At 42.1% G+C, this 21,234-nt stretch overlaps 1 protein-coding gene across 10 annotated transcripts in view; it reads right to left on the reverse strand.

The window, feature by feature from the left end:
* ZNF713 (zinc finger protein 713) overlaps positions 1–21,234 on the reverse strand; it is a 33,595-nt gene that overhangs the window by 2,509 nt on the left and 9,852 nt on the right. For 4 of the 10 annotated variants that reach the window (XM_006070362.4, XM_006070358.4, XM_006070361.4 and 1 more), the window contains 3 exons: positions 16,963–17,089; positions 16,267–16,359; positions 8,678–12,518 (listed from right to left, as the gene is read on the reverse strand). In XM_006070362.4, the coding sequence (XP_006070424.3) occupies positions 11,476–12,518; positions 16,267–16,359; positions 16,963–17,089 (1,263 nt within the window). In that variant the 3' untranslated portion in view covers positions 8,678–11,475. Of the gene's footprint in view, positions 1–8,677; positions 12,519–14,297; positions 14,402–16,266; positions 16,360–16,962; positions 17,090–20,614; positions 21,041–21,234 lie in introns of those variants that run through there. The other 6 variants (XM_044935664.1, XM_044935662.1, XM_044935663.1 and 3 more) reach the window with 4 other exon arrangements.

The raw sequence follows: 21,234 nt of genomic DNA on the forward strand, positions 1-21,234 counted from the left end.
CCCGGTCCCACAACCTCCACCTTACATTCATTCCCCTGGCTCCTCTCCCCTCTCAGGCGCAGGCCGCCGCCGCTTCCGACCCTCCCCCCAGGCCTATTTCGGAAAGGGGCTCTTGGGCTTCGGCTCCACCCCCTACTACCGGTGACTCAAGTCCCTATCCCGACCTCCCTAAATCCCCTCCTTTTACCCAGCTGCGAACGGCCTTAAAGAGACAGGACCCTGAATCCTTTCCCACTCCCTTCTTCCCTTATTAGAGGTGGGTGGTACAGAAGGTGTTGTTTGGGTGCACATCCCATTCATCCTCTCCGATTTATCTCAAATCGAAAAACGTCTTGGCTCTTTTTCCTCTGACCCTGACACTTATTTCAGTTCAGTCACTCAGTCGTGTCCGACTCTTTGCGACCCCATGAATTGCAGCACGCCAGGCCTCCCTGTCCATCACCAACTCCCAGAGTTCACCCAAACTCATGTCCATCTACCTCACCCAGTCTTATGACTTGACCTGGCATGATATTTACATTATACTCTCCTCTACCACGGAGAAGGCAATGGCACCCCACTCCAGTACTCTTGCCTGGAAAATCCCATGGATGGAGGAGCCTGGTAGGCTGCAGTCCATAGGGTCGCTAAGAGACTGAGCGACTTCACTTTCACTTTTCACTTTCCTGCATTGGAGAAGGAAATGGCAACCCACTCCAGTGTTCTTGCCTGGAGAATCCCAGGGATGGGGGAGCCTGGTGGGCTGCCGTCTATGGGGTCGCACAGAGTTGGACACGACTGAAGTGACTTAGCAGTAGCAGCTCCTCTACCAAAAGCAGAGACGTTACTTTGCCAACAAAGGTCCGTCTAGTCAAGGCTATGGTTTTTCCAGTGGTCATGTATGGATGTGAGAGTTGGACTGTGGAGAAAGCTGAGCGCCGAAGAATTGATGCTTTTGAACTGTGGTGTTGGAGAAGACTCTTGAGAGTCCCTTGGACTGCAAGGAGATCCAACCAGTCCATTCTAAAGATCAGTCCTGGGTGTTCTTTGGAAGGACTGATGCTAAACCTGAAATTCCCATACTTTGGCCACCTGATGCGAAGAGTTGCCTCACCCTCTGATGCTGGGAGGTATTGGGGGCAGGAGGAAAGGGGACAACAGAGGATGAGATGGCTGGATGGCATCACCGACTCCATGGACATGAGTTTGAGTAAACTCTGGGAGTTGGTGATGGACAGGGAGGCCTGGCGTGCTGCGATTCATGGGGTCTCCGAGTCGGACATGACTGAGTGACTGAACTGAACTGAACCCTCCTCCCAGAAGAAAAAGAACAAGTCTGGCAAGCCACTCAGGCTCCTGCCAATGAAATACATCAAACTGATGACACTAAGCTTGTAGGCTCAGCTGCCAATCCCAGGGACGACCCTAATTGTGACTACCAGGCAGGGAGTCCTGAGCGAACAGCTCGTAATCACATGGTGACTTGCCTTATTGCAGGCCTCCAAGAAACAGGACATAAAGCTGTTAGCTTTGATAAACTCAAAGAAATAACTCAAAGGCCAGATGAAAATCCAGCACAATTTCTGGCTAGATTAACAGAAGCCCTACAAAAATATACAAAATTAGATCCAACTTCAATAGAAGGTAGTATTGTCCTTAATACCCATTTTATTTCCCAATAGTCCTCAGACATTCAAAAGAAGCTAAAAAAGGCAGAGGAAGGCCCTCAAACCTCTCAACAAGATCTTTTAAACTTGGCTTTAAAAATTTTCAATAACCAGGAAGAACAGGCAAAACCAGAAAAGGCCCAGAGAGATCATGCTAAATATCATTTCTTAGCTACTGCCCTACACGACTCCAAACCCCAATCCTCTGACAGAGGAAAGAAATCATCTGGGCCCTGTTACAAGTGCAGTAAAGAAGGGCACTGGGCCGGCTCATGCCTAAAGCCCAAGCCCCCTCCCGGTCCATGTAGTAATTGTGGCATAAAGGGACATTGGAAGGTAGACTGCCCTAACCTCCCTCTAGGGATCCGGACATTTCCTCCCGGTCCTGAGCAGGAGTCCTCGGGCCCATCTGTGCCCAGACTCCTTGGACTCACCTCTGGAGACTGAAGGTGCCCAGGGCCCCAGGCCCCAAGCTCTATCCTCCAATACGTAGATGCTCTTCTTCTCCTTTGTAGCCCCTCACTCATACACTCTCAGCGACATACCATACAACGCCTCGACTTCCTAGCTGATTGGGGGCTATCAAGTATCTCCTATTAAGGCTCAACTTTCCCTTCCTGAGGTCACCTATCTTGGAGCTCTCCTGACATCAGCAAAGAGACATATAACTACTGATAGAAAGTCGCTTATATCTGTCCTACCACTTCCTACATCAAAAACAGAAATTCTGTCCTTTTTGGGCGTGGCTGGGTATCTACGCCTCTGGATCCCCAATTTTGCCCTCCTAGCATAACCTCTATACCCAGCTACTGGGGGCAGGGGGGAGAGGCGGTGCCTCTTGAACCTCTTGAACTGAATACTTTTAAGTCAAATGTATGTTCGGGCTTTAATGCTCTAAAACAAGCTATTCTCTTGGCCTCAGCTTTAACACTGCCTGATCTTTCTCGCCCTTTTATACTCTACACACTGAAAGACATAAAACTGTCCTAAGAGTCTTAGGACAGATGCAGGGCCCTTACTTTGTCCCCATTGCTTCTCTGTCAAAACAACTGGATAGCACCATACAGGGATGGCCAGCCTGCCTGCGTGTTCTGGCTGCAGCTACACTTCTCGCTCAAGAAAGCAAAAAACTTACTTTTGGGACACCCACGGTCATTCGCTCAACACATGACCTTAAGGACTTACTCTCACACAAGGCCATGGCTCTTCTATCACCTTCTCGTATCCAACTAATTCAACCCTCCTAGAATCTCCTGAGTTCTCTTTTGAACGCTGCCCTACTCTTAACCCCGCCACCCTCATCCCTAATTCTTCTGAGCCTCCAATTCACACTTGCAATGAGACGTCAGTCGTGTCCGACTCTGTGCAACCCCATAGACTGCAGCCTACTAGGCTCCGTTGTCCCTGGGATTCACCAGGCAAGAATACTGGAGTGGGTTGCCATTTCCTTCTCCAATGCATGAAAGTGAAAAGTGAAAGTAAAGTCGCTCAGTCCTGTCCGACTCTTAGCGACCCCATGGACTGCAGCCCACCAGGCTCCTCCGTCCATGGGATTTTCCAGGCAAGAGTACTGGAGTGGGGTGCCATTGCCTTCTCCGAATGAGACATTAGAAGACTTGATACCTTACTTCTCCCATATCTCCTCAGCCCCTTTAAATAACCCTGATCTTACTTGGTATATCTCTATTGCTCCTAACAACCAAACCCTCCTATCCCACTAATCCACAACCGACCCAAAGAAGCAATTCAATTCATTCCCTTATTGATAAGCTTAGGAATAGCAGCAGGGATTGGAACAGGAACTGCAGGGCTCATGACCTCTTTAAACTACTATCAGTCTCTCTAAGGATCTCACTGAAAGCCTAGAAGAAGTAGCCGCCAGCCTTATCAGTCTCCAGAGCCATCTAGATTCCCTGGCAGCTGTGGTCCTTCAAAACAGAAGAGGGTTAGATCTTCTCACAGCAGAAAAAGGAGGCCTATGTTTTTTTCTAGACTAAGCCTGCTGTTTCTACGCCAATAAATCGGGTGTTGTAAAGGAGGCAGCAAGGAATCTGAAAAATAGGGCCTTAAGAATACGTCAACATCTCAGTAATTCATGGGAAAACTGGTTAAGCAGTTGGGATTGGATGCCATGGGTTCTACTTTTACTGGGCCCCCTTCTCATATTAACTTTCATTCTGACTTTCGGCTCCTGTTTAATGAGGTTTTTTGTTTTTTTTTTTTCAAAGCTTTTCCAGGATTGCCTACGAGCCTTCACCAACCAGACTGTTCATGAACTATTTCTGCTGCTGCTGCTGCTGCTAAGTCACTTCAGTCATGTCCGACTCTGTGCGACCCCATAGACGGCAGCCCATCAGGCTCCTCCATCCCTGGGATTCTCCAGGCAAGAACACTGGAGTGGGTTGCCATTTCCTTCTCCAATGCATGAAAGTGGAAAGTGAAAGGGAAGTCGCTTAGTCATGTCCAACTCTTAGCGACCCCATGGACTGCAGCCTACCAGTCTCCTCTGTCCATGGGAGTTTCCAGGCAAGAGTACTGGAGTGGGTTGCCAGGTCCTTCTCCGATGAACTATTTCTAACTCTCTCCAATTATCAAAAACTTAAAGCCCACTCAGACTTCCCTTAACCCACGTTCCAGCCTTTTCTAATCTTACCCCATGATGTTGCCCCAAACCAGTGCAAAGCGGATACAGAAGACTGACTTTGGCCCATTACTTCAGTTCAGTTCAGTCACTAGTCGTGTCCGACGCCTTGCAACCCCAGGAACTGCAGCATGCCAGGCCTCCCTGTCCATCACCAACTCCAAGAGTTCACTCAAACTCATGTCCATCGAGTCAGTGATGTCATCCAGCCATCTCATCCTCTGTTGTCCCCTTTCCTCCTGCCCCCAATCCCTCCCAGCATCAAAGTATTTTCCAATGAGTCAACTCTTCACATGAGGTGGCCAAAGTATTGGAGTTTCAGCTTTAGCATCAGTCCATCCAAAGAACACCCAGGACTGATCTCCTTTAGAATGGACTGGTTGGATCTCCTTGCAGTCCAAGGGACTCTCAAGAGTCTTCTCCAAAACCACAGTTCAAAAGCATCAATTCTTCGGTGCTCAGCTTTCTCCACAGTCCAACTCTTGCATCCATACATGACCACTGGAGAAACCATAGCCTTGACTAGACGGACCTTTGTTGGCAAAGTAATGTCTCTGCTTTTCAATATGCTATCTAGGTTGGTCATAACTTTCCTTCCAAGGAGTAAGCATCTTTTAATTTCATGGCTGCAATCACCATCTACAGTGATTTTGGAGCCCAAAAAGATAAAGTCTGCCACTGTTTCCACTGTTTACCCATCTATTTGCCATTAAGTGATGGGACCAGATGCCATGATCTTAGCTTTCAGAATGTTGAGCTTTAAGCCAACTTTTTCACTCTCCTCTTTCACTCATTAGAGGCTTTTTAGTTCCTCTTCAGTTTCTGCCATAAGGGTGGTGTCATCTGCATATCTGAGGTTATTGATATTTCTCCCAACAATCTTGATTCCAGCTTGTGTTCCTTCCAGCCCAGCATTTCTCATGATTTACTCTGCATATAAGTTAAATAAACAGGGTGACAATATACAGCCTTGACGTACTCCTTTTCCTATTTGGAACCAGTCTGTTGTTCCATGTCCAGTTCTAACTGTTGCTTCCTGACCTGCATACAGATTTCTCAAGAGGCAGGTCAGGTGGTCTGGTATTCCCATCTCTTTCAGAATTTTCCACAGTTGATTGTGATCCACACAGTCAAAGGCTTTGGCATAGTCAATAAAGCAGAAATAGATGTTTTTCTGGAACTCTCTTGCTTTTTCCATGATCCAGCGGACGTTGGCAATTTGATCTCTGGTTCCTCTGCCTTTTCTTAAACCAGCTTGAACAACTGTAAGTTCACGGTTCACGTATTGTTGAAGCCTGGCTTGGAGAATTTTGAGCATTACTTTACTAGCATGTCAGATGAGTGCAATTGTGCGGTAGTTTGAGCATTCTTTGGCATTGCCTTTCTTTGGGATTGGAATGAAAACTGACCTTTTCCAGTCCTGTGGCCACTGCTGAGTTTTCCAAATTTTCTGGCATATTGAGTGCAGCACTTTCACAGCATCATCTTTCAGGATTTGAAAGAGCTCAACTGGAATTTCACCACCTGCACTTTGTTCATAGTGATGCTTTCTAAGGCCCACTTGACTTCACATTCCGGGATGTCTGGCTCTAGGTGAGTGATCACACCATCGTTATTATCTTGGTCGTGAAGATCTTCTTTTGTACAGTTCTTCTATGTATTCTTGCCACCTCTTCTTAATATCTTCTGCTTCTGTTAGGTCCATACCATTTCTGTCCTTTATTGAGCCCATCTTTGCATGAAATGTTCCCTTGGTATCTCTAATTTTCTTGAAGGGACTTCAGCCCATATCCTATATCAAAAAGGCTGGAATGTTAGGGTTCACAAGGGGCTCATAGCGTATAGTTAAAATATGGCCCATCGTGGCGACCTGACAAACAAGGGATGAAGTCACAGTGGCCACATTGCCCTGGTGGGCATCCCGTTTTTTCCTTAAGGTGATACTCTGTTTTTCCCTGCTGGCGCCAGTTTCTCAAGACTATGTGACCACCTGACCAGGAGACCCCTTCGACTACATGACCATCTGACCATGAGATACCTTCACTACATGACCACAAGACCCCAGCTGTGGGCTAAAGATAAACTGAGGCCCCTTCTCTGTGGGGCACAATTTCCCAGTGATAGGGTATAAGAAGGGTTGGCTATAAAGGGAGGGCACTGGTTTCTCTCTAAAGCCAGTCACTTTCTTTCTTTCTTCCTATAACTCCGGGAGTTGGTGATGGACAGGGAGGCCTCACATGCTGCGATTCATGGGGTCACAAAGAGTCGGACACGACTGAGCGACTGATCTGACCTGATAATAAATCTTTCTCTGCCTGAATGCCCGGCTCACTCTCTTTTTCTCTGCTCACCTTACAGCACCCTCAGTGGGTCTGCCAATCAATATGCTCTGTCTTCATTTAGCACAAGGCCCAAGCTGGACTAATCAGATTACCTTCCAGGAATATGAATCTTGAGTGCTCTGATGGGAGAATGGGAGGTGACTGGGGATAATGGATCCTGGTGGAGGTGTTCTGAAGAGTCAATTCTGCTGCTTGCACCAACAGAAAATTAACCTATAAAGAAGTTGGCACTCAGAAAATCAAAAACAACATGCAATAATTCATGGGGTAACACACAAATTAGATGCTTTTTCAAAAAGACTAAAAGGTACCCATATTTGATAAACATCTTTCTCAGCCATCAGCCCCCAACCTAACATTCATTCTCATATTCAATCTTCCTCTCTCTTCCCTCTGCTCTTCCCCAACCCATTCTTCTCGTCTATTTCTCTTCATGGTCACTGTTATGTTTGTATCCTTCCAGGATTCTTATTTTGGATCCTGACCCCCATGGTGAAGATATTAGGAGATGGGGCTTTGAGGAAGTGATTAGGTTTTGCCCTCATGAATGGGATTCAATCTCTTTTATAAAAGGACTCCAAGAAAACTTCTTTCTACTGTGTGAGGGTACCAGGAAATGGGTCCCTACTAACACAGATCTTTTGGCACCTTGATCTTGGATTTCCCAGCCTCCAGAATTGTATGCAATTAATTTCTGCTTTTATAAATCAGTCTATGGTCCCAGGTGGCACTGCTGCTGCTGCTGCTAAGTCGCTTCAGTCGTGTCCAACTCTGTGCGACCCCATAGATGGCAGCCCACCAGGCTTCCCCATCCCTGGGATTCTCCAGGCAAGAACACTGGAGTGGGTTGCCATTTCCTTCTCCAATGCATGAAAGTGAAAAGTGAAAGTGAAGTCGCTCAGTGGTAAATAACTCACCTGCCAATGCAGGTGACCGAAGAGACACGGTTTGATCCCTGGGTCAGGAAGATCCCTTGGAGAAGGGCATGGCAACCCACTCCAGTAGTCTTGCCTGAAGAATCCCACGGACAGAGGAGCCTGGTAGGCTACAGTCCATGGGGCCACAAGGAGTCGGACACTTAGCAGTCTATGGTATTTTGTATATGTTGTTGATGTTGTTTAGTTGCTAAGTTGTATCCAGCTCTTTGCGACCCCATGGACTGTAGACCACCAGGCTCCTCTGTCCATGGGATTTCCCAGGCAAGGATACTGGAGTGGCTTGCCATTTCCTTCTCCAGGTTATCTTCCCAGATCAGGGATCAAACCCGTGTCTCCTGTGTTGGCAGGCAGATTCTTTACTACTGAACCACCAGGGAAGCCTCATTTTGTATATATAAAGCGATGGAATTTGTATTTACATATACATACACATACATCTATAATGTAATATATATATATATATAGTATTTTGTGTATATATATATGACATTTCCTTTTCCATTCATCAGATACTACTAAGGCTGTTTCCCTTTTAAAAAAATTTAATGATTTTTAAAAATATTATTTAGCATTCCTGGGTCTTAGCTGTGGCATGTGAACTCTTTAGTTGTAGCATATGGGCTCTAGTTCCCTGACCAGGGATGGAACCCGGGTCCCCTGGATTAGGAGCCCAGAGTCTTAACCACTGAACTGTCAGGGAAGTCCGACATTTTTGTAACTAGTTTTGGTATAATCATTTTTGATATTCTGGGTACCTCTTACCTGTTTCTTAATGTGTTTAAGGCACTTAATAACATTTGAAATTTTAGGGCTGAGACTTTAATGAAATGTTTAGATGTATTTAAATCTGATCAGTGTTTACAAGAGTAAGGATATCTCATTTTAGAAATTCTTAAGTATTTATTATTTGCACATCTATGAATAATTAGGGGAATGTCGGCTACTTAAGGAATGTCGTTTGGTTTCTTAAATTAATAAATTGAAAATTAATCAAAATCCAAATGAGTATTTTTCTCCCAGCCCTTAAGCCCTTTGGACATAAGAGAATCTATCAACACAATAATTGTTTTTACTCTGAGATTCTGAGAAAGAGAGTCATACAAATTTTGGTATTGAGCAGCAATTCATTTTATTAAATTTAATACATTTATCAAATGTTTTCAGAGTGCTATAAAACACTGTTCCAGGCACTGTTTTTATCCACTGGATTAGGAGTAAGATGATCCATGTTCTAGTGACATTCCAGTCTGAGAAACTGAATAATTATCGATTACCATGTCTAAGCTTCAGTATCTTTTTTCATAAAAGAAAGGCAACATCACTTGGTTGGAGGGACCAAATGAATTAACATATGTAAAAGGGTAATATCTTGCCCTCCTAGACAGAAATAAGTTATAACGTTAGGTTTCTGAGTGAGTAAACCATTCCTATGACTCCCTAGAATTTCGATGTAATAAATACTTTTAGGATTCACTTAAATTAGAACATGTTGAAGATAACAAAGGACATGAGAATGAATTCACACCAGAATGACATCGTTTACTGTATGGTTAATATAAGCATAATCATTTATGACCCTAAGGATAGGTAATAGATTCTAATTTTATGAAGAATTGGTGAAAATCCATGGCCGACTGGTCTCCTTCAGTTCTGACTCCTCTTTTCTGAAATTGTCCAAATTCTGCTTATCTTCTTCTGAAAATCCTGTACTGCTCTCCTTTCCCTGTGTGAGATACACTGCCTTCTGTTGAAGCCTTTAGCACTCTTTATGGATTATTCAGGGTTTTTTTTTCTTGATTGCATACTTTGATCAAAGGCTTCACCAACTATAATTAATCATTACTTCGTTTAACCTATACCTCTGCTGTCTGAGACTTCATCTTGCCTCACTCTCTCTTCCTGAAACCTGAGAGCTCTATACTCTGCCTCTTTAGGGCAAATAAATCTTACATGTTACTCCCTTTGGTGAAGAGACACTTTCAGAACTTCTCTGTCTTGAAAATTGATCTCCATTACAAAGGTATTTCAACATGATATTACTGGAAATCCTCCCTCACTCCAGTATCTCAGGGTTTTAACTATTTCATCCACTGGTGTGTGGGACAAAAATGTACTTGAAAAATTTAACTTCCACAATGAAATGAAATCATTTCATTACTTTCTTGTTTTTTAGAGTTTTAATTTTTTTTAAAAATTTACATCATTCCAGCTTTGACTTAAGGCCTATGATATCTAGTCCTTCACAAGAATAAAGAAATGGGGAAGTCTTTAGCTGGGAGATATGTTAGAAGAAAGGTGAGAAAGCAAGGGGACTGGGGAAGGAAAAAAAAGAAAAAAAAAAAAGAAAGCAAGGGGACTGGGTTCCAACTTGGTCTAATGGCTTCTTCAGCCAAGACTGAGAAGACCAAGAGAAAAACAGAAAGCCAAGAAAAAAGCAGCTCACTAGATGTAGCTATTCATGGTTTATGACGGTTTATATTTACAATGCTTTGTAACATCAAACTGCGATTTCTGTCAAACAAGGCAGTGATCATAAAATTTAACCACCTTAAATTCCTTTTGGAAAAAGGTGGTACATAAATATACTTCAATAAATAAAGTGAATTATTAAACAAACTAGTAACACTTACTTGCATGTGTGCTCAATCATCTCTGACTCTTTGCAACCCTATGAAATGTAGCCCACCAGGCTCCTCTCTCCATGGAATTCTCCAGGCAAGAATACTGGAGTGGGTTTCCTTCTCCAGAGGATCTTCCCAACCCAGGGATCAAACCCACAGCTCTTGTATTGGCAGGTGGATTCTTTTCCACTGAGCCACCTGGGAAGGCCCTGCGCTTCCTTAGTTGTTTATATAAACCAATAAGGCTCTTTCCTGGTTCTTTGCCTCAGCGTGGCACCACTGCTTACCCTCTGGTACAGCCCCTACTTCTGACTTCCACAGTGATGCAGACAGGTGAAGGGATTCTTATAAAGTCCCTGTCAGTATAAAATAAAACCTCCTCTCTATTTGAACCTGCAAATGTAACAGAAATAACAATTTTGATTCAAAAATATACATTTGCCATAGGGAAATTTAAAACTACAACAACAGGATAAAAAAGTAGATTTCTCTGAATCACTTTTCAAAGGTCACCAATATGACCCTTAGTCTCCTCTAAGACTCATCTTAGAGATCCCAGGACCTGTTTGATGAAAATAATGCATGGATTCCTAAAAAACAATATTATTATTGCCATATCCTACCACATGGCTTCTCAAATGATGGTACAGAAGACTTAGATGATACACCAATGAATATTTTCAACTTCAAAATTATATATTTATTTTGATGGAAATTAGAATATAATTAGCATACAAAACTCACAATCTCCATAAATAATATTTCCTAGGACAAGGCTAAAAACCCTGAGTCCTATTAAAGAAAAATATTAAGTAAGCATTAAGTATGATAAAATTGGTAAAGGATACACACAAATGACTTAAGTTTGAGAAATATTGCTCTTTTCTGTTTATTTCAAGTTAATGTGACTGGTTATACTACACAATAGCCTCAATTAATTAATGTTTATATAATTTAAAAACTGAATGCTATAAAAATCACAAGGGAATAACAATAGGTCATTGCCTACAGGATTTCTGGTCATTAAAAAAAGTTTAGAATATGACTCCTAATATAATCTTGTTTATAAAATAAATTATTTTCACTATGTATAACTTCTCCTGGGAATATGCTAAATTTAAGGTCTAAATTTATTTGGTTTCTATGCATTAAAAGTTTTTTATAAGCTTTCTCCCCACTATGAATAATCTAATATTGAACAGGATGAAAAGGTCTAGCCCAATTTTTCCTGTATTTATATATTCATATGATTTCCTTACCACTCCCATTATCCCCATAAGGACAAAGCTAAAAATTCTGAGTTATGTGCTGTGGAGTAAGGGAAGGACTGTGGCTTAAGGTTTTCTCACATTTATTATACTCACACAATTTCTCCCGAGTGTGGATTTTCCTATGTTGATTAAGGTGTGCACTCTGGCTGAAGGCTTTTTCACATTCATTACATTTATAAGGTTTCTCTCCTGTGTGAGTTCTCTCATGCTGATTAAGATGTGTCCTCTGGCTGAAGGCTTTCCCACAAAAATTACATTCATAAGGTTTTTCTCCAGTGTGAAGTCTATGATGTTCAGTAAGGGATGTGATCCGGCTAAAGGCTTTACCACACTGATTACATTTATAGGGCTTCTCTCCAGTATGAATTCTCAGATGCTGAGTAAAGGATGAATGTTGACGGAAGGCTTTACCACATTCATTGCATATAAAAGGTTTTTCTCCTGTGTGAATTCTCTGATGTTGAATAAGGTGTATTCTCTGGCTGAATCTTTTCCCACATTCATCACACTTATAGGGTTTCTCTCCTGTGAGGACCATCTGAGGTTGAGTAAGAGATGAGTTCTGGCTGAAGGCCTTCCTGCATTCACTGTGTTTCCCTTCAGTATGAATATGACTGGTAAGAAGAAGATGTTGATTGAAGATTTTTCCACACTCATTATATTCATAAGGATTCTCTCTTACATAGCTTCCCTGATAGTAAATCAGGTCTGAATTACGTTTGATGCTATTTCCTTGTGTGTCAGAATTAAGGGGTATTTTCATTGAAGGAATTCTCTGTTGCATAAGAAGGTTTGAGTTCAGATTATAGTCTTCCCCAAATCTACTACATTCAAGGCCTCTCTCCTGTGTGATCTTTTTGTGGGTAAAAGATACTTGTCCTAAGTATCTCTGCTGGTTTTCTTGGTTGAATTCTAACTGGTAATCAAAATCCCAGAGTCCACCTAAGACGGAGTACCAGAAACTGTCTCCTGTTAGTCTCTCCATTATCATGTCATGGGTTTGATTTTCATCAGACATATTATGGTTTGATTTTTTAATTTCTGGTCTATTCTCCCCATCTAAAAGAAATTTAGAACATATAAACACTTCAGTATTCTCTGTTTGAAAAAGAAATTGTTGCATAGTGTATCACCAAATGAAACTGACAGGAGTGCAGACAATGAAAATGTGGCCCTGAAAGTTTAGAAATGAAGCCATGTAACAAGGGCAAAGACTATAAGAGGATGACAAGAAGCAGTGAGCAGGGAGAAATTTTAAAATATGAGTGGTAATCATAAAAAGAGATCCATCAGGAATATACATAATTGGGAGAAAATGGAAAGGAGAATAAGAAATATCAGAAGAAAGTCTGTGCTCAGAGGTGGGAGGCAGAAAAGACTGTGCTTAGAGAACACAGGGCCAAGTCCAGGACCTTCTCAATCTTACCTGTGGATTATTCTATTGCAGTGCCCACTATCTGTTTATTTCAAAAGTATTTCTTCCTATTTTAAACTTTTGTTTAAAATGATAAAACTAATACTAAATTTTTGGCTGTGCTGGGTCTTCATTGCTGCATGTGGGCTTTTTTAGCTGTGGCAAATATTGTATTAGTTGCTGAGTTGTGTCCAACTACTTTCAACCCCACGAACTGTAGCCCAAGCAGCAAGTGGAGGTTACTCTAATTTCCTTGTCTCTAATCCCACTCCCATTTTTTTAGAACCTTGCCCCATCTTTTCTATTTTCTACTTACATTCTCCCTGACCCCTTCCATTCAGCACTTTAAACAAGCTGGAATCACTCCTGCTTAGAATGATCCTGTTTTGACACTGCCTTCTAGTCTAGCTACCTGGTTCATCTGGTGAATAATCTGCCTGCAATGTGGGAGACCTGGGTTCAATTCCTGGGGTGGGAAGATCCCCTGGAGAAGGGAATGGCTACCCACTCCAGTATTCAGGCTTTACGAATTTCATCCACTGTATAGTCCATGGGGTCGCAAAGAGTTGGACACAACTGAGCCCCTTTCACTTTCACTTTCTTTCTAGTCTAGCAGTCACCCTCTTTTTTTGCTTCACCTTCTCATTTGAGCTTCTTGTAAGAAGTACCATATATGTACTAGCTATACTGTTTTTTAGTTTTTGGCTGTACCAGCAGCATGTGGGACCTTAGTTCCCTGACCCGGAATCAAACCCACACCCCCTGGAGTGGAAGTGTGGAATCTTAACCACTGGACTGTTAGGCAAGTCCAACTACTAGCTCTACTTTTTTTTTTTTAACCCCCTGTTTACTCAGCAATGTATAAACTGACTGTTTTGCTAATTACTCCCCTGTCACTTCTCTCATTAATATCATTCCTAACCTTTTCATTGCTAGATCCATCAGACATTTTCCATGTCTCATCTTAGCTAGGAAGAGAATTTCTAGATATTAAATAGACATCAGCTAACGTAGAAGACAATGAGACAAGCAATACCCGAGAGGGCACATCAGAATGAGGCTGCACATGCCAGATCATTCTATCTCAGTTCCTCCATCAACAGAAACATTTTACCACATCCTTATAAGAGAAACAACTGATTGTGTCTCACAGGAAAATGCAAAAATGTAAGCAGTCTCCTTGGAGGACACTGCTAGGCTGCCTGCCCTGACAAGGAGGATACAAAGAAACCACTTATTCAACCTCATCTGTGGGCCAAAAGCCCTGACCACCCAGGTACAGTTGATAATGAAGTCTACAAATTTCTTTTCTATTCTGGCCATGCTGCACACCTTACAGGATCTTAAATTCCAAACCAGGGACTGAACCTGGGCCCTGTCAGTGAAAGCACTGAGTCCTAACCACTGAACTGCCAGGGAATTACCTGGAAATTTTCTTGAGTGTAGTAATTATTTTCTCGAGTTGGGAGTCTTTGGGCAGGGACATAATGGGAGACAGTATGGCTCCTTCACATGGCAGCATATGTACCTGTGGGAAAGAACAGCTCAGGTTTCTGTGAGGGCACCTACACTGGCAATTTGCCTGAAAAGGGAGTTTTTCATTTTCCTTCTTTAGTTTCCTATTCTCCAGGTTCCGGATAGGAAGGTTTGTGAAAATAATGTTAATCATCATTGTCAGGAAAATTGCTCAGGGGTTCTTGACAAAGTGTTTTAATTATCAGCCTCTAAACAGGGTTTAGAGCACTGGGGTGCACCACCTGTCAGGCTAAAAATTTAGGTCCAGTGAGGCTGAAAAAGGAGTAAGTTTTCCTACCTAAGATAACCGAGAGCACTATAAGCAAGAAAGACAACTGAGTCAGAGTCAGCTTCACAAAGCTCAAGTTTGAATGACAGAAAACCAAGCCCAAATGATGAAACAAGGTGTCTGAGCAAAGAATCAAGATAGGGTACATTAACTTGGCTTAATGACTCAGTATCTGGCACATACCCATCAGTCCACTGTTTCCTAATATAACCAGGTGGTATGCCCACAAAAAGGAGCTAAGATTTTGGGGTTTTGGTTTTTGTTTTGTTTTTTTTTTTTGGTCAAGAAGTCTCATTTAGTAGGATGGTTTAAAGGAGTAGAGAATCAATAGGTCCAGGGTTTGAAATACTTGATTAAAATGACAGTATGACATTCATAAACAAAGCTAAACTCTGGGAAAAGAATGTACATGAAATACTGAGGCTAGAAATGTAGAAATGGAAAAATGACATAGAGAAGCTACTTAAAAGCACAGTACTGAAGAATGAACACCAAGTCCATAAGAAAGACGTGCCTTTAGAAGAATAAAGAGCAAGAGAAGGTATTTAAAAGAGCAGGTAGGATAGCTATGATAGATTCATGTTGATGTATGGCAGAAACACAATGTTGTAAAGCAATTACCCTTGCTTTATTAAAGCAATTACCCTTGCTTTACCCTTGCTAATTTATTAAAAATAAATTAATTAAAAAAAAGAACAGGTTGGGAGACAGGAGAGAGGCTACAAGAGGCAAGAATGGTGTGAAAGCCCAGGTGCGAGACAATTTTCAAGAATCAAGTCAACACAGTCAAATGCAACATGATCATAGAACATGATAATGGTGGTTTGTTTTAGCCACTGGACTTGACTGGAAGGAATTTAATGGTAATCTCCAAGAAAACAATTTTAATAACATAAGTATGACAGGGATCCTATCACAAAGGTGAACAAGAGACTGAGAACCAAGGCTACAGATTTTAGACAACTTTAACATGTTTGATAATAAAAAGAAAAAAAATAATGAAAAATGGGTAAAAATGGTAGAGGGTTTTTGGTATGGAAAAGAAAAAGATTTAAAAAATCCTGAAATGATGTATAAACAAAAAAATAGTAAGAAAGTGCTTTGTGGAGATTTGCAATATCAAGGTATTTATGAACAAACTAAAACTTTCAAAATAATTTTTGTGTTCTGCAAATTTTTAAAATAGTAAGTATATATATATATATATATATATATATATATATATATAATCTGTTTAATCAGAAAAAAATAGTCATTTTTACTTTGGAAAAATGTCAAATATGAACTGAAATTTTTAAAAGGCCTCTGCTGCGGCTGCTGTTTAGTTGCTAAGTCATGTCCAACTCTTTCGGACCCCATGGACTGTAGCCCTCCAGGCTCCTCTGTCCATGAGGTTTCCCAGGCAAGAATACTGGAGTGGGTTTCCATTTCCTTCTCCAGGGGATCGTCCCAACCCAAGGACCAAACCCATTAAAAATGCCTTGATATCCTTTAAATCCCAGAGGGAGATGTTCGGAGCACACTCCATTATTTCAAAAGTGACTATTTTCCTTCACTGAGTCACAAATACTCAAATGCTCTCTTCTCACCTGGATGAGTGTCTGGTGAGCTGACTCTTCCCATCATCCACTGCTCCTCCTGCTCCAACTGAGTGATCACCTCTGGCTTATACAGTTGATGCCCTGTTCAAGAGGAAAATGTCTTAGAATTTTACACAGGGAACAAAAATCTCAGAACTCATTTCCAAACTTTTTTTTATCTTTAGGGTCTTTGGATTTGGAAAGGGGAGGCTTCTGAGGCAGCAAAATAAAGCTACCCATCTCAAAGTCAACACATTTCACCAGAGGAGAAAGCAGGAAACAGAGGTCTCTTGTCTCCACAACTGATTGCCTTTCTTCCATCCTGGCCTCATGCTTTCTAACTGTGGTGCTGAAGAAGACTCTTGAGAATCTCTTGGACTACAAGGAGATCAAACCAGTCAATCCTAAAGGAAATCAACCCAGAATATTCACTGGAAGGACTGCTACTGCTCAAGCTGAAGCTCCAATACTATAGGAACCTGATGAGAAGAGCTGATTCACTGGAAAAGACCCTGATGTTGGGAAAGACTGAAAAGAAAGGGAGAAGGGGGCGACAGAGGATGAGATGGTTAGATAGCATCAACGACTCAATGGACATGAATTTGAGAAAACTCTGGGAGATAGTAAAGGACAGGGGAGCCTGGCGTGCCAAAGTCCATGGGGTCCCAAAGAATCAGACACGACTTACAGAGATGCCCTCCTTACCCAGTGCAACCAGATTCCTATAGTTTTCCAGCATCACATCTCTGTAGAGGTTCTTCTGAGCAGGGTACAGCTGGTCCCACTCTTCTCTGGTGAAGTCCACAGCCACGTCCTGGAATGTCAGTGATTCCTGAAACATTAAGTATATCCCCGCTCAGCCAGAAACCTTTTTGTTTTTCCTTTACAGGGGCCCTTAAGGGAAGAGTCAAAGGTGGTGCAGTAGACAAAGGATTCCTGATTCCTTCTAGTGGTAAAATACTGAGCTGCTCTGCTTCCCCAGCTGATACAGGGAGGCAGTCTGTCATGTTCTGCTCTGTTGGTCAAATCCTTAAGTGCTATGCCTGGTTCCCTTTAATGAAAAATGGCACTTAGACCCCAAGATCTGGGCACTAGCTGCATCCAGTGCTACCGGAGTACCATTTCTTCTAGGCCCTCTCAGGGGTCGTATCTAGGAGAGAGGGGAATATATACAATGATGTACGTATACACACACAACTTCACTCCATATCCAACCCTGTATTTACTGATATTAATTAAAATCCATAGGTCAAGAGAATGACTGGTTAAAAAAAAACAAAACACCATGGGTCCATACTGATATCTCTAAATCTAATCCAACATAGCAGGGTTCATTCTATCCTCTCTTCTCATATCTGTAATTCCCTTATCTGACCATGAGACACCTGGCTTGTCTTACCCAGGTGGCTCAGCAGTAAAGAATCTGCCTGTAATGCAGGAGATGTGGGTTCGATCCCTGGGTTGGGAAGATCCCTTGGAGGAGGGCAAAGCATCTCACTCCATTATTCTTGCCTGGGAAATCCTATGGACAGTGAAGCCTGGTGGGCTGAAGTCCATGGGGTCATAAAAGAGTTGGATACAACTGAGTGACTAAACATCAAATTGCCAACATCCGTTGGATCATAGAAAAAGCAAGAGAATTCCAGAAAAACATCTGTGTATACACACACAACTCCATATCCAACCCTGTATACACACACAACTCTATATACAACCCTGTGTTTAGTGATATTAAAACTCATGGGTCAAGAGATCAACTGGTTAGGAAAAAAACATGGGTCCATACTGATACCTCTAAATCTAATCCAACATAGCAGGGTTTATTCTATCCTCTCTTATATCTGTAATTCCCTTCTCTGACCCATATCTCTCTTATCTTATAATTCCCTTCAAGAGAATTCCAGAAAAAGCATCTACTTTTGCTTCATTGACTATGCAAAAGCCTTTGACTCTGTGGATCACAATAAACTGTGGGAAATTCTTCAAGAGATGGGAATACCAGACCATCTTACTTGCCTCCTGAGAAATCTGTATGCAGGTCAAGAAGCAACAGTGAGAACTGGACATGGAACAATCGACTGGTTCCAAATTGGGAAAAGAGTACATCAAGGCTGTATATGGTCACCCTGTTTATTCAACTTATATGCAGAGCACATCATGTGAAATGCCAGGCTGGATGAAGCACAAGCTGGAATCAAGACTGCTGGAAAAAATATCAATAATCTCAGATATGCAGATGATACCACCCTAATAGCAGAAAGCAAACAGGAACTAAAGAGCCTCTTGATGAAAGTGAAAGAGGAGAGTGAAAAAGATGGCTTAAAACTTAACATTTAAAAAACTAAGATCATGGCATCCAGTCCCATCACTTCACGGCAAATAGATGGGGAAATAATGGAGACAGTGAGAGACTTTATTTTCTTGGGCTCCAAAATCACTGCAGATGGTGACTGAAGCCATGAAATTAAAAGATGCTTGCTCCTTGGAAGAAAAGCTATGACAAGACACATTACTTTGCTGACAAAGGTCCATCTAGTCAAAGTGAAAAGCGAAAGTCACTCAGTCGTGTTCGACTCTTTGCAACCTCATGAACTATACAGTCCATGGAATTCTCCAGACAAGAATACTGGAGTGAGTGGCCATTCCCTTCAGCGGATCTTCCCAATGCAGGAGTCGAACTGGGGTTTCCTGCATTGCAGGCAGATTCTTTACCAACTGAGCTATCAGGGAAGCCCCCATCTAGTCAAAGCTATGGTTTTTCCAATAGTCATGTATGGATGTGAGAGGTGGACCATAAAGGAAGCTGAGCGCTGAAGAACTGATGCTCTTGAACTGTGGTGTTGGAGAAGACTCTTGAGAGTCCCTTGGACTGCAAGGAGACCCAACCAGTCAATCCTAAAGAAAATCAGTCCTGAATATTCATTGGAAGGACTAATGCTGAAGCGGAAACTCCAATATTTTGGCCACCTGATGCAAAGAACTGACTCACTGGAAAAGACCCTGATGCTGGGAAAGACTGAAGGCAGGAGGAGAAGGGGATGACAAAGGATAAGATGGTTGGATGGCATCACCGACTTGATGGACATGAATTTGAGCAAGCTCTGGCAGTTGGTGATGGACAGGGAAGTCTGGCGTGCTGCAGTCCATGGGGTCACAAAGAGTCAGATACAACTGAACTGAACTGAGTAAGTAAACAATAACAACAAAATTATGGACAATGTGTTTACTTATTTGCTCAATCCTAGATTTTAAAGAAAGTGGTTTTGGTATTGCTAACACATGTGCTGTGCTTAGTTGCTCAGTCGTGTCTGACTCTTTGCAACCTCAAGGACTGTAGCCTACCAGGCTACTCTGTTCATGGGGATTCTCCTGGCAAGAATACTGGAGTGGGTTGCCTTGCCCTCCTCCAGGGGATCTTCCTAACCCAGAGACTGAACCCAGGTCTCCAGCATTGCAGGCAGATTCTTCACAGTCTGAGCCACTAGGGAAGCCCAAGAATATTGGAGTGGTAGCCTATCCTTTCTCCAGGGGATTTTCCCGACCCAAGAATCGAACTGGCATCTCCTCATTGCTGGCGGATTCTTCACCAGCTGAGCTACCAGGGAACATGTCTCTGCACAGAACAAGCCTACAAATGAGAGTTCAGTATTGAGAACTGTTTTGTTTTTAGCCTGAGGACACAGAGTACAAGAAATGATTTAGTTTCAAAAGTTAACTCCTTTTCAGTGTGGTTATATCAGTAATTTGAAATACAGTTTGGCTCACTTATTTCTTTTTATTTTCAATTTTAAGCCCTCCTGGCATATGCCCACCTCCATTCCCTCTTTTTCACCCCTTTTCCATCTAAGTCCTACAAGTAACCAATCTCATTAGATGCAAGTTTAGCCTTTCAATTTCTCTTTTCCCTCAAATAAGAATTTGATACATTTATATATTTTTGTTTCTTCTTTCTTGTACAAAGTAGCATATTTAGGTAATCTTTTGCTTCTGATTTTTTTCACTGAACACTTTATGCTGGAAATCCCTCCACATCAGTTCATAATTTCTTCCTCCTTTTTTTTTTTAATAGCTGTGTGGTATTGTGTGACTATCCCACAACTTATGTAACTAGTCTACTAATAGACATTTTAGCTATTTTCTACTCTCTTGTTACTATAAATCATGCTGCAGTGAATTATTTTGAAAGTATATTATTTTGCTGTTGTATATAAGTCTGTATCTAGAATACATTCCCCACAAGATGTCTGGCAAAAGAGTATATGAATCTGCAATTTTGATACATATTGTCAAGCTGACTTCTGTAGGGGTGGTATCCATTGTGTCATTATCTATTGCTGTATAACAAACCACCTCCAAATTTAGTGGCTCAAAACAATAACAATCATTTATTTTATTCACAGAATCTGTAACATGGGCAGGATTCAGCAGGAGTAGCTCATCTTTGTTCCACTTTGTTTCAGCTGGGAGGCTCAACTTTGGGCTGTAAGATTCACTTTTTAAGAGGCTCATTCATTTGGCTGGCAAGTTGGTACTGGCTGAAAGTTGGGAGCTCAGTCAGGTGCCTTTGGTCCTCTCCATACAAGCCTGTCCACAGGCTGCCTGGGCTTCCTCATGGCATGGTAGCTGGATGCCAAATGCAAAATTCCCACGAGAACCACCTTTCTTCATCCAGCCTCAAGAGTCACGTGGCTTCGGTTCCACCACAGTCACAAGCCAGATCCAAGGGGAAGGCACACAATCACACCTCTCCTGATAAGAGTAGTTAAGTCAGTATAAGAGGAACCTATGGAATGGGAGAAATTGTGCCATTTTCAGAAAATACAACCTGCTACTGTTTACCCTCTGAAGGTAAATATTCACATCCCTTCCTTATGCAGATTTTATTCATCTTCCTCAAGACCCCTACGTTTGATGCATCAATTTGAAGTCTGGGATCTTATCATCTACACCAGGTCCACAGGCAGATGAAGCTCTTGG

Source organism: Bubalus bubalis, chromosome 24 (genome assembly GCF_019923935.1).
Source record: "Bubalus bubalis isolate 160015118507 breed Murrah chromosome 24, NDDB_SH_1, whole genome shotgun sequence".
In the NCBI taxonomy this organism is placed as follows: Eukaryota; Metazoa; Chordata; class Mammalia; order Artiodactyla; family Bovidae; genus Bubalus; species Bubalus bubalis.